The 14,352-nt window shown below is 38.5% G+C and overlaps 1 protein-coding gene across 1 annotated transcript in view; it reads left to right on the top strand.

Annotated features, from left to right (window-relative positions):
• RB1CC1 (RB1 inducible coiled-coil 1) overlaps nucleotides 1–13,843 on the top strand; it is a 68,146-nt gene extending 54,303 nt beyond the window's left edge. The window contains exons 20-23 of the mRNA XM_048508544.1: nucleotides 7,957–8,015; nucleotides 9,163–9,290; nucleotides 11,493–11,563; nucleotides 12,589–13,843. Coding sequence (XP_048364501.1) covers nucleotides 7,957–8,015; nucleotides 9,163–9,290; nucleotides 11,493–11,563; nucleotides 12,589–12,666 — 336 coding nt within the window. The 3' untranslated portion in view covers nucleotides 12,667–13,843. The remainder of the gene's footprint in view (nucleotides 1–7,956; nucleotides 8,016–9,162; nucleotides 9,291–11,492; nucleotides 11,564–12,588) is intronic.
• The last annotated feature ends 509 nt before the right edge of the window (nucleotides 13,844–14,352 follow it).

The following is a 14,352-nucleotide window of genomic DNA, read 5'->3' as shown; positions in this document are numbered from 1 at the left end:
AATGTGCCCCCATATTCTATTGGAAATCCAAATTTGGGTGGGAGGGTCCAATTCTATGAACACCAAAATGGAGGAAAACTGGGTACCCATAGAATTGGACCTCTCCACCTAAACATCATCAAACTTAGGGATTATTCTGAGGAAAGTTGCCAGCAGCTGTGCTGGAAATTTGGTGCATCTTAAAAACACTTGCTTCGAGGAACAAGATCTATCAGACCACGGCCACACAGCCTGGAAAACCCACTAGAACAAATATATGGCTATGGTTTGTACAATTTGCACCACCTTCCTGAAGGTTGCACAGCCTGACCATCCATTTTGATCTCACATTGCTCCTAGATGTTCAGGGAACAACCCACAGCTAAGGATGTCTTTTACCTGCTTAAGCTTATATATATATTGCAATCATTAGTGGATACATTTAAGCCTGATATACTTACATTCTGATAACTTTCAGATTGGACTATTATAATTTATAATTATAATTATATTATAATGGGGCTGCTTTTGAAAAGTTTTTGGAAGCTGTAACTGGTTAAAATTCAGCTATCCAAGCTGTTCGTGAGGTTAGCTGTTTTGAGACTATGATGCCTCATTGATTTTGGATGTAATTTAAGTGCTGGTTTTGACCTATAGAGATTTAAAAAGTTTTGGAGCAGAGTTCTTCAAGGTCTGCAAGTGTTTCTCATTACATATATCAACCTGCTATGGGCTCACTGGTCACTAGGGATTTAAATAGTTATGTGAGGCAGAACCTTCTTAACAGGTGTACCTCTACTTGGGAAAATCTCCCCTGGGAGGGTTTCTAGATCAGGTCTCTTTTGTGCAGAATGGTCTTTCATTTGTATAGTTTCTGCTGATTCTGATTTAAATTTTATTGGCATCTGGGCTATCTGTTTCTAATTTGCATATACTGCTGTTTCTATTTGTTGTATATCATGTTGACATTTTTATTTGTTAGATCAATATTGATCTGATATTTGGATGCACTGAAATGGGCCTTTGTCTCTCTGAGGTATTTTGAGGATTTTCTGCCAAAAAGTAGCAGATAAATACATCACTAAATAAATGAAAAAGCTTATTGAATGGTATGCCTAAAAATACTCACCAATGTACTTCTTTGAGCTTGTGAAAGTTTTGTGGCTACGAAGTATTGAACTGGTACGAGCACTATGATTACCACTGCTCCAATTAAGGCACTGAATCCAAGCAGGTAGTAGAGTAGAATGACTCCTACAACAATCTCATAACAGAAACCAAAGTGACATTGTTTTTCTTAACCACTGCTGAGTCAAGGGTTTTCATAAAACAAAAATGGTTGTGCAGGTTATAAGACTTATATATGACTCACAATACCACAATCTACAATCTTCTTTTGGATATAATAGCCCTGCTCAAGCATTTAAAATTGCAATTAAATTAAAAAATAAATAAAAGTAGTAGATTTCTGAATTGTCAGAAATCCAACCTGAGTGAAACTATTAATGATCAATTCAGGGCTCAGAATTTAGCTACATTTGCTGAAATCAATCCAATTTTCCACATTGGGAAACACTTGGGAAATGAGACCCAGGCATCCATAATGGGATTAGCTTGATCTCCCACTAGTTTTTTGAAGGACAGGAGCATCTCATGTTCTCTTCAGATCCCCAGATTTCTGTCTTTGGTCCTGTACCCTGGCCATTTGGATAACAAGATACAAATGCAATCTTACAATTTATTCTATTATATCAAAAACAATACTAACAATACTAACATTCCCTAACAAGGAGACTTTCTGCGCAATCCAAATAAAACATTTTGAGGCAGTAAATAAAACGTTTCCTCTATGGGGTTCTGTAACATTTTAGCCCAAAATATTTTATTTCCAGCTGCAAAACATTTTATTTGCATCATGTTCCCTAGTGATTCTTACTCTGAAAACATTTTGAAAAAGTTTTCACTTGCTGTGTGATCTCTTTAAGATATTTCCCACAGCTCCCTGACCTTTGAAACTGAGATAAGAATCAGATATGGAAAGGAAGACATAGTTCTGTAATGACTCCCTAGGTCTCCAAAGTTGAGAACAGCAGAGCCACGTTCCAGTTAATTATCAGATTATTTTAATGCCTTGTCATCTGTGAGAAATGAGCATGTTTAGCTTGCGGATACATATTATCTCACTCATATTATCTCACTTACGTGATTTACTTACATAACCAGCCACGGATCTGATTGGCCACTGGGCCTTGACCAACTCAGAGCCCCTGGCCATAAAATTTAAGATTTTAAGCCTAGTTTTGTGAGTTTTTGATGCCTTTACCACAACTCCTTGACACTTCATTTTAACCTTGTGATATCTTGCTGCTTAGACATGCTGCCTGAAGTGCTGATGCCCAGAAAGAGTGGCCTTTTGAATACTGGAAGAATCCAATTGGAATGGTAGCATCTGTATTTTGAACCATTGCTATTTAATGTGTAGTTAATCCTTTTTGGTTTAGCCTTTGTTATTTTAAGTCCTTACTGTTCTTATTAAAATTGTTCTTATTAAAATATTCTTGCATAATTTTAATAAATTTCTCTAATTATATTTTATGATAATTTATCTTCAGGTAGCTTCAGTCTAATTCCAGTACTTTACATAGCTACACATTGCAACTGGTGTACCTTGCAGGGGTGATTTTAGTAACTTTCATTTCAGGAAGGTTGGAAGCTTGCCCCTTGACTTCTAGTAATCTGGGTTATAAAAAAGAGCCAGTTGCAGTTACCAAAACTGTGATGTGTGGACTCACACCCCAGGGTTTTTTAATATCTGTGCTTTGCTGACCTAAATGAGAATTCCCTTCAACTATCTGGGCATGGGCATGACATCAGAATCCAATATGAATACTACTAACCAATCATGATGACAGTAGCTACATTTGCTTCTCTTGCTATGTTGCACCTCCTGTTCAGAAGAGCACAGACACTTTCCTTGCCTTTGGTCAATGAACAGTACAGTTAGCTTATGATTACTCCTTTATAATCCTTGGACGTTCCCACACGGGCATAAAAGCAGGCGCGCAGGGCCAGGGGGGCGTGTCCCCAGGCCTCGGCGACACGCCAGAGGCCCAGGGACAAGCCGGGTTGTGCGAGCACTGGCGCTCCGCGGCGCCGGCTGCCCGCCTCTTCCCGGGACCGTCCGTGCGGACGGTCCCAGCGTCTTCGGGTCGGCGCAAGAAGCGCCGACCCAGCCGTTTCCGCTGCCGTGCGGAAACGGCCCAAGGTAACTAGCACATTTAAAAGCATAACAAAGCCACATCTTAAAAACCATCAAACCAACAAAAACACATTGTGACAATAATAAAACCAGAGTTAAAATACACATACAAAAATATAATAACAACAATTAAAACACGTGACAGAAAGGAAAGATCACTGATGGAATGCCAAACAAAATAAAAATATCTTCGTCTGGTAGAGGAAGCTGACAGCAGGAGGAGACAGATGAGTCTCCCTAGGGAGGGAGTTCCAGAGTTTTGGTGGCAGGACCAAGAAGGCTCTTTCCTAGGTTACCGTTTAACCTGATCTCAGAGTCAGGAGCATGCAAAGCATGATTCATAAAGATTCACGAAGTATACAGTCTTTCAAGTGTGTTTGTTTCAAGGTCTATAGGACTTTAAAAGTGAACACCAGCTTCTTGAATTGTATCTGGAAACAGACTGAAAGGAAGTCCTAGACATCACGTGCCCTATGTAGTGTATTGTAGTGATCCAATGTGCATGTACCAAGAAAGGGATTAGTTGGCTAAGCAGGTGAAGCTGATTTTGCAGCAAACCTTTGGATTTCTGCAATCTTAAATTGTCACCATGGCTAATCTCTTTGAATGTACTTTTTTCCCACCCAGGAGCTGATCCCTAAATATTATATATAAAGATGTGCAGACAGGATGCAAATTATTTATATTTTTAAAATTTCTTTTTTGAGTAGAATTTCTGTCGCCTCCTGCAAGTCCTTCTGTTTGCCAGTCACTATTATTTTCAATCTTGTTTAAATTTTGTTCAACTTTGTATACAACCAGTTCCAAACCACAGGTAGTAGGTAATTATCAAAATCCCAGAAGAAGAGCTAACTGAAAAGAAAAAGGAGCTGAATGACATCAATATATGGACAGACTTGGACTCATCTTTGAAAAATCTCATTTTGTAGCATCATGTACAGATTCACTAGAGGAAGTTACAAAATGCAGCCCTTTGGGACTTCACAGAATTGCTTGAGGTACCTAGATGTCTGCCATTCTTGTAAAGCTTATTATGAACCATTCTTAATAAGTTATCAAAAGGCACATAATAAGTCTATGAGGGTCCATAAGACGTGCTTTATTCTGTGCACTTCCATCAGAGATAATTGTGACAATAAGCACAGTGCTATATTTGAGCTCAAAAGCAGATATGTTCAAGGGCTTCTGTAGTTAAAATTTGCTAAATAATCGCTTCAGATCTGAGGGGGAATAGGTGGTGAGACATAAGAAAGAAATAACACAGTTTTCTTTAGTAAAATTGTTTGAGCACAGCTTTGTTAAAACCAGGCAATTGAACAGAGGCACATCATGGGAATGGATCCTGGCATCAGGTGATCCCTTGCCACATGATGAACACCCTCCTGTGGTGACACCCACAAGTGATAGCGCAGTGCACCTTAAAGGAGGTCTACAAGCTCTTGGGTAACTATGCCTGGAAGCTCCCAGGCAGATTATAGGTTAGAGCAATCTGTTGCAGTGCAAGTGCTGGCATACGGAAAGCAGAAACTTCTGCTAAAACCCTGCAGGAGGTAAGAAGCGGTAGCCTTATTGGGATAGGTGCAAAGAAATGTGAAGAGGGATGTAATTCAAACTGACAGCTTAGCCAACCCAAATGAAAAGACCAGACCAAAACAGCAACGTTTTGAGGATGTTGGGGCAGCCATAGTGGCGGCACTTGCCCCTCCACCCTCAGCAATGCCTGGGCTGATAGCACCAACCCACTTCCTACAAAACAGCCTTGAGTGAGGGCCCAAACCACCTCCAATCCAGGAGTTATAACTTTAATTTGACACGAGGGGAAAAATACTAATCAACCAGTCTTGCCAAGACCTTTCTATTCTTCTGCTGTAATTAAAATCATCCTAGTTAGCGATAATTCCAACTTTTGACTTAAATTTCTGCCCCTAGTTATTTTGAAACATAGGGGATGGTAATGATAGGAATGAGGAGATGAGCTAATGAAAGAGTTTATATTAAACTTTTTATTTCTCATTTTTGTCCTGAAGTGTTCTCTTAACGCTGCCCCATCTCATTTCAAAATAAGTCTTTTTTATTGTAAATAAAACTTGCTTCCAAATATGCATAAAAGGAGGGTTGCTAAAAGGCCTGGAGAAGAATGTCCTGTCCTTTTAACAGAGGTTTAATGTGCGGAAATGGGCAGCTGAAGCGTGGAGGTAACATAACATACCATTAAGCCTTTATAAGAGGGACTGATCATTTTTTTCCTGCAGGCACTTGGCAATCCTATTTAAGCATGAAGCATTAATTTGTCATCAATGTCATAATTAGCAGTACGTTGTTCTTTCCTCTTTGGGTGATCATTTCTCATGGGAAAATCTGCTACATCTCTTGATTTGTGTTAAATTATACATCAACAATATGGCAATTGTATGGGTGTTTAGATCTAATGTTTTCTCTGGTTTAGGAGAGCTTTTTGGTCAAAACCCACAGAATTTTTCACAAGAAGAAAATGGTTAATTAATTATTGCAGAAGTAAACAAGCATAGCTTAAATCCAGTTTTTGCTAGTTGCGTTAGTCATGACAATGACGGGGTTTAAAACTGATAAAGAAGTGACCAAGACCATGACTGCAATTTTTTATACTTCAGCAAAACCTTCCTTTCATTAATGTCACAATAATAATTCTCTGATTATGTGTTAGATATTTATAACAAGGAGGAGTTGTGAAGTGTAGTATCAGCTCAGATGTATTGTGAAATCAAGGATTTCGGTTCAGTTTCCCATTAATCAAATTCTATTTTAGAGTCCTTTTCTTGTCTGTTGCAATACATAGACAGATCAACTCTGCTCAACTTTTCAGGGCTGTGTCCTATTTGTGACTGAACCTGGAAGATACTAGCTAAGTTGCATAAACAAAGTTAGATATTCTAAAAAGAGTAAGTGAAGATGTAAGTTCTATACAGGCCCTGAACATAGTGTTTAGGATTACGAACTCAAACCACTTCATCTAGATCAGTGGTTTTCAAACTTTTTCGGGCTGCCACCCTCTTGGCTTCCAGACCACATCTCCTAGTGCCCACATACATACAAACACACACCTCTTTCTTGGTATTAGCTCTACTGCCATTCAGGCCACATGTACTCATATTCAGGTTGTACTGTTAAAAAAAAAAACGCCAGTGGAACAAGGTGGCACTAAGATGAACTTCTTACACATGGTTCAAGGTTTGGAGGATGCAGTATGGAGGAGGTAAAATCACTGCCTTCATCTCCAGGCAAAACTTTACTGACGAATGAGGCAGAAAGGGCGATTTTGTCCTCTTTGCCCTCCCCACAGCAGCCTGCTGCCGCATGCCACTGTTAGTCTAGGAGAGTTCCACTGACCCAGGGATGAACTTTTCTGGGGCTGGAAAGGACTGTTGGGTATCAGGGAATACCAGAAAAATTCGCAACCATCAGTATATTCTGCTGATAGATTGTTGGATCCAACCCCAGCCCTGTAAAGCATTGCATTAACTAGCAAGGTCTGATGTTTTCATAACTGCCTGGCCAGAGATGACCTCACACTGATTATGATCTGCTTGGAAGATTCCAGGAAAACACAGAATTTATTTCTGGCACCTCTCTGGGAAAGTGAGCAGGCAATAGGGGAATTCCCCAGAGCATTTCAGGATGTTCAGCAGGAATTATGAAGCGAATGGAAAATGGCTGGACAGGCTATTGTTGTCTGAATGACAAGCAATGGAATCCAGAAAAGAAATAGTCTAGCTTACTACCCTATCCCAGCTTTACAGTTCTCAAAATTGTCTGTGGAGCTACCACACATTAAACCATGATCAACATAGATTGTATTAATCACCAGTATGCATCTGATCAGAATAAGCAGCAATTGAGAGCTAGTTCCCACATGTGCTGGGGTATATGTAGAACTGTATTTATTATTTATTTACAACATTTATATCCTGCCTATCTGTCCTATCAGAGCCTCTTATCAGCTAAAACAAGCAGGATAAAAAAAAACTTAAGACCAATTACATGCATGAAAGCATAGAAAACAGTAGTTAAAACATAGGGTGGGGAGGATCACTGAAGGAATGACAGAAAAAAAACCTTTGACTGCTAGTGAAAGGCGAGAGAAGAATACTCCTAAAGTGTTCTACAGTTTTGATGTCATGCCTAAGGAGGCACTCTCTTGGTTTACCACCTACCTAACTTCAGAAGGAAGGGGCACCCAAAGCAGGGCCTCGGAAAATGATAGTGGCAGTCATTTAATAGGTAGTCCTAGGAATACGCTATGTCTGGATAATACAGGGCTTTGAAAGACCCCAGCCCCCTGAATTGTGCCCAGAAATAGGTTGGGAGCCAAGACAGATGAGCTACCACAAAATGAGCCATGACGCGAATAATCAAATCACATAAGAACATAAGAAAATTGCAGTTCAGGATAACACACTTTGTCAGTAGTTGCTATGATACTTTGCAAGCCAATCCTGTACAGATTTACTTACAGAGAAGTCCTGCTGAGTTCAGTGAAGCTTACCTTCAGGTCTATGAGATTGCATTCTTACTGTGTACAATGGTGAAATTATTCTGAAGAGTATGTTAATTTAAGTTTGCTAGGGTTTGTTTTTCAACTCAGCTTGTGCTATGAAGTCATTCCTGATACATTGTGCCTACATGTAACATCCACTCTTGCTAGATTAAGATAATAAAAGTATGCTTTATCATTTTTGCAGATGTCTCAAAGCATGTCTTCAGTGTCACTTAGGCATTCTGAAAAAATAGCTATCAGAGAGTAAGTATGTTTTGGTGAGCACTATGTGAAAGTATTTCATTATGTTTAACTTTTTTAATAATACATTTTTATTGCTTATGTCAACAAAGAAATTAATACAGTGCAATAAATTTACATTTCATTTATAAATCGTTAATTATTACATTGTGTTATTCAAACCATTTGTATATATATTGACTGTCAAAAAATTAATAATGATAACAAATCAACAAACTAGAGGGGTAAAGAAATAATAAGGGAAGAGAGAAAAAAGTTGATATCCAGAAAAGAAGAAAGAAAAAGAAAAAAGAAGAAAGAAGAAAGAAAACCAGACAAGGAAGAAAGAAGAGAAAAAAAGAAAGAGGGAACTTCCAATTATGTTTAACTTCTTTCTTGTCTTACTGTAGTATTTTTTAAAAATTAATCAGAATGTATAGATAATGTATTATTTATAATATGAGGCTTTTCAGTAGATTCATATTTCAGATAGATTTTGTATACTTTATTATTTCTCTCTGTGGAGAGAAAGACATCTTATTATGACATATCTGAAGATGCCAGCCATAGGTGCAAGCAAAACATTAAAAGCAAAAACTGCCAGACCACAGCAGCACAGCCTGGAAAACCCACAACAGCCATTTGATCCATTCATGAAAGCCTGTGACTAATACATTCTTTGTCATTATTTTAACTCACATCTCCTGTGTAATTATGGGACAGATACAATATTTTCCTGAACCAAGACAGAAAAGGAGAATTCGAGGTTTTTAACAGCACACTAAAATTCATTTTACCAGTCTGTTTAAAGCTGAACCACAAACAGGCTGAGAGTCACAGTTGCCTATAAAATCCATATCACACTACCCCTAAACACTCATGTTATTCCCATGCCCAACACACCATGTCCTCATGGAAAAATTCCATAATTAGGAGCTTTCATCATAGGCCAAAGAACAGAATGCACTGACTTGATCCGCAGCATCCAACCCAGGATCTTTTGGAACTGTCACCTTGTAATATCGCTTGTCTGTTTACAGGATACAGTACAAATGTCTGCTTTTAATTCCTAGTGACACAAGATTTTCTGACCACCATAGGCAGATCTGTTTAATACTGCACCAAAAGTGAATGAATAAGTCTATTTTTGAGCATTTGCTTTTTTATTCAGTTTTCAGGTTGGCGATTTGGTTCTCATTATTTTGGATGAACGCCATGACAACTATGTATTATTTACTGTTAGCCCAACTTTGTATTTCTTGCACTCAGAATCTCTCGCTGCACTGGACCTCAGACCAGGTGAGTGTGGTAAGTGTCATAAAAGTATGTTCCAGTGTGTTCTCGTGGAATATTGTTACGGTTTAATTCTTAATATTACATGAGGTTTTAATTGTAATGATTATGTGGGAGCATCCAAATATATGTAAATAAAACAAATCAAACTTATACAGTGGAACCTCGGTTTTCGTGGGTAATTGTTCAGCAGGAGCCAGTAAAAACTGAAACAGACTAAAACTGAGGCACCATGGGGCCATCTACCTTGCAGTCTTGGGTCGCCCTCTATTGGCGCAGTTCTGAATGACGTCAAGCGATGGAAATCAACAAAAACCGAGGCGATGGATGAAAACCAAATCAACTTTTTCGCCCAGGCAATCGACGAAAACCGAAATGTGGGCGATGAAAACCGAGGTTTCACTGTATTTAATTGTCACACAGTAACATTTTTAAATCATTCCAGGTTAGCCTGGAACACAGAAGTTTGCATCTAGAGAATGGCATTGAGGGATGTAACAGAGACACTTGTATTCAAGGGTGAGGGAGAGATATTATCTCACCGCTTGCCACCAAAATGTAACACGGTTTTGAGCTCAGACTGCCTCACTCCCACTCTCTCCCCAGAAGGGAAAAAATAAGAACCTCTAACAAAAATGGAGGGGAAATTCTGTAAGAGAGCAGTTTGGCTTAAATGCAGACAGACGCCTCCCTTTTCAGGCACACAGACAAAATTAGACTGGAACCGATGGTAACGTGAAACAGAAGTTGTAAATTTTATTTGACTAGAGATGAAGGCTTCTCAGTTGACTTGAGAGGTTTTAAATGCTTGTTGATTACAGAAAGTAAAGAGCTTCTACTTGCGAGGTTACTCAGTCAGTTACAATAAAGTTTTCCGTTTGGTCACACGCAGGTGGCCACTTTACTTCTTCTCTTAAAGAGGTTCTGGTTCTTAAGCTTTCTTATACACACAGGTTCTAATTTACTTCAGCTTTCTCTCACAGAGGTTTCAGCTTTTAGTTGTTACACACACGGACACTAGATTCTCTCTGATCCACACCCTTTCTAGTTCACACAACCACCCAAGTCTTAAGACTGGAAGGACTCTGGCTCAACACTTGCCACCTTCCCTTGCAGTCCCCTGTTAGGGCCTAACTGCCTCCTTTATGGTCTTCTCCTGACTGGGCTTTGAACTGGGGTTGGACAGACACTAGTCTGGACAGCCAAGCTGCCAAGCACCTGAGTGGCGGATTCACCTTCCACCAAGCCCAGGGCTTTCCCTCACACTCTATTAAGCCTCCTCAGCCTGACTAGAGCAATCTGACTTCTTGTCAGAACACACAAGCAGTGACAGATCTCCCTTCCTGATCTGCTCTCTCTGCTCTCGATCTTGGACCAAGAACGAACCAAGGGAAAAAGACCCTCAGCACTCCAGCCGCCTCCTTTTCTTCTCCCTGGCAATTTCCTCCAGCCAATCAGGACTGGGCAGGACTTAACTATTTCAGGGCAGTCTCTCACTGGAAACCACTTCCCAAATATGGGCATTTGTCACAAGGGACAATATGTGCTAGTGCTGTTTTGTGCACACATGTAGAACAATTTAAGCTAGTGTTGGATTGGTTTACCTTGTTCATTTTTACTGTTTTAAATAGTAAGTTTTAAAATTGATGTAAGATAGTGCAGAGTGGTAAGCTGCAATATTGGAGTCCGTACTCTGCTCATGATCTGAGTTCGATCCCAGCAGAAGTCAGTTTCAGGTAGCCAGCTCAAGGTTGATTCAGCTTCCCATCCTTCCAAGGTTGGTAAGATAAGTACGCAGCTTTCTAGGGGTAAAGGTCAGATGACTGGGGAGGACAGTGGCAAACCTCCCCATGAACTAAATTTGCCTAGTCAACATTGTGTTATGACATTACCCCATGGATCAGTAACGACCTGGTGCTTGCACAGGGGACTATCTTGAGTCATGTTTTAGGAGATAGTTTATAAATACAATTAACGGGTTTTTTTAAGCATAGATAGTTGCCCCATGCTGTCAGCTTTGTGTTCTATGAAGCAGTTACTTTCATGTCCTGCAGGGCGCAAGTTTTTCCTATCTTGACATGAATCCCAGACTATATCAGAAGAACTAAAAGAGGCTTGTTACTATACTCATAGACAATTTCCATACTGTTTTGAAAATGTAATTTTGTATAATAATCATGCCATGAGTAATGGGAATTTTTCTTTTAGCTTCAGGTGCATCTAGAAGACCCTGGGTGCTAGGGAAAGTAATGGAAAAAGAATATTGCCAGGCTAAAAAGGTAAGGAAAGTTAATTGAAAATTGGTTCAGAGGATGCCATGATCCTACTGTTGTTGCATTGTATCTGGATCCTATTCAAAAGCATGGTTCAGAAGTAAGCTATGGCTTTGGACTTACCAGGGGCTGTTTTTTGCAGCCACAGGGCTGGGGAGAGGGAAAAATTTCCCTTCAGTCCACAGTATTGAAAGTAAGTAATAATTTTACCATTTATGATGTGTACGGGTCAATAATTTTATTGATTGTATGTCTTACATGATTTATCTGTAACATTTTTTTAAATTTTGTTTGTTGATCTAGGATTGTAATAAAATTGATTGAAAGTAATAAATTCAAACCTCAACTGTCAATTCAGTTGTGAATTTGCTCATTGCACTTCCATATATCATAAAATCAGTCCAAGTTAGCTACCTGCATTAATGAAATTTCTCTTGGTCAGCTTTGAAGGCTATGAGTACTTTGTGATGAATGTAGAAATTGCATTATCTCAGGGAAGTTACTTGGGAAATGTGTTGAGCTTCTGCATATAGCTAATCAACTAATGTTCATCAAAATAAATAAAATAAATAAATAAATAAAAAAGCAAAGCACAAAATTGTGTTGGTTTCCATCAGTTTGAACAAAGGAGCTGTATAGTTTCTCTTTCTCCCTTTTTAGTACTTCACTTCTTTAGAATTCTCCTCCTTTTCGGTGGATTTAGCTCCAGAGAGCAATCTTTTTCCTTGAATGCATGAATTCACTTGCTTCTCAGAAGAATTGGCCACTGAGAATGCAAGGGCATTTGATGTACAGTCAACTACCATTCTTGAGCTGGTGCAAAGGAGTTCTGTTATAATTGCTGGCGGTGTACATAAGTACTCTGATTTGCCAGCTGGAACTGCACTAGAATATCTGTTTCAAAACCATGAACTATTACAAAGCCATCAACTCAGCAAATAAGGGTTGGAAGGTAGTATAATTTGATCTTTGAAGATTGGTTCTGATATATCATTCTAAATAACCTTTTTTTGTATGTTTGTTTTTCTCAGGCACAAAACAGATTTAAAGTTCCTCTAGGTACAAAGTTCTACAGAGTAAAAGCAGTGCCATGGAACAAGAAGGTATAACATATGCTGGAATCCTCAGCTCATCACCATTTTTTCTGGCTTGGCTTTCAGTGCCCATTTATCACTCCAAGTAGCAGGCCATCATCTTTTTATACTGAGGTCACATGACAGTGCCCCCCCCCCCCAATACACAAGGTTTTTTCCCCCCTTTTTTAATGTGTTCTATTTTAGAAGCAAAAACTTAATCAAAATGTCTGGCCTAACCGTTCCAGTTTTTTACCTGGATAACTTTAGACGTGTGGACCAAACAAGTTCATTTTTCTGAAAAAGCAAATCCTGTTTTATCATGGCTTATTTACTAGCCATGTTAATTGCCTGTTAAATACACATTAGTTCTTATTAGCTGTATAAATGTTAGCTATCATTATTACCAGCATACGTCCTTTTGTGAAATCATTATCAAAGTACTTGCACTCTTTAACAGATTCTTTATAATAAGTATAAATTCATCAGCTATTGAAAAAGGAGCATTCATTGCATGCGGATAATCATCATTTTCTTCAACATGAGTTTGCCTCAGTAAATGAAAGATAACAGCTGCAACCTGCTTCACTGCATTAAAAAGCCCTTTAATATAAATGAGACAAAAGAAGAAGAAAATTTATTTGATGGGCTGATATTGGATCAGTCATTTGTATATCTGCAGTCTTCAGAAGAACTTTTGAACATTTGATCACAGATTTTGAAGGGGAGGAGCTGTGTTCTGGTATTTAAACGAAGCACCTGGGCCTTCCCGAACCACAGAAAGTCTTGTATTAATCTGTTTGGAAAAATCATATTGATGAAATTGTATTTCATGACCAAGGTTCAGTTTAAAAAAAGAATCCATTGTACATTAATTATAAAAAGGGTCATTTAAGTAACAAATTATTGTATTGTAAAAGACATGTAGAATTTTAAACCAATAAAGATTTGAAACTGTAAATGTCTGAATGGTCTGCATGCTTTTTAAACAACAATGTGGTACAGCAGTTCTATCTAAGACTGTTCTTGTAAATTTAAAATTTAAATGTATAAGAATTTTTATGAATATAAAATGCCTGTATTATTCCAAAAGAAACAGCATTCTGCAATTTTCAATGTATGGTTGAGGTAATAATTTAAATGACAGTTCATGTTTGCACAGCAAAGCATATAAATAAAATGGTTCAAATAAATTGCTTGGGACAAGGCAAAATAGTGTGTTTGTGTGCTAAATTTTTTTCTGGTCTGAAAAATGTCTTAATTGTACCTTGTTCTTTTGTGTTACGTAAGAACTATTAGAAAGTGTGCTGACTTATATTTACTCCTAGGAATCTTGCAAGGCTGTTAATGATATGATGTTTTTGAGGACAGATTCTAAGGGCTGCCATGAGTCAGAAGCAACTTGATGGCACTTAACACACATACACACACACAGTGGAATCTTGTAACCAGATAACAATTCAAGCAAATTTCATATGTTCACTATTCTGCTGATTTTTGTAACTTGATTGTCATTCGAATCCTTTGGGATTCTAACATCATGGTGGGTGCACCCACAAAATAGCTGCTGCAGGAACTGAAGCCAGTCACAAACAGTCTCCCTCAGTCATATAGCGAATATCCTTGTGCTGCGGTAGCAGTTACTTCCACAGCAAAATTTTTGTAAAAAAAATTACATGGAATTAAGATGAAGCATAAAAATCATTGTGAAGCCTGCATACA

Source organism: Sphaerodactylus townsendi, linkage group LG09, assembly GCF_021028975.2.
Source record: "Sphaerodactylus townsendi isolate TG3544 linkage group LG09, MPM_Stown_v2.3, whole genome shotgun sequence".
NCBI classification, from domain to species: Eukaryota; Metazoa; Chordata; class Lepidosauria; order Squamata; family Sphaerodactylidae; genus Sphaerodactylus; species Sphaerodactylus townsendi.
The sequence above is the reverse complement of the archived record's forward strand: the minus strand, read 5'-3'. Positions and strand labels throughout refer to the sequence as shown.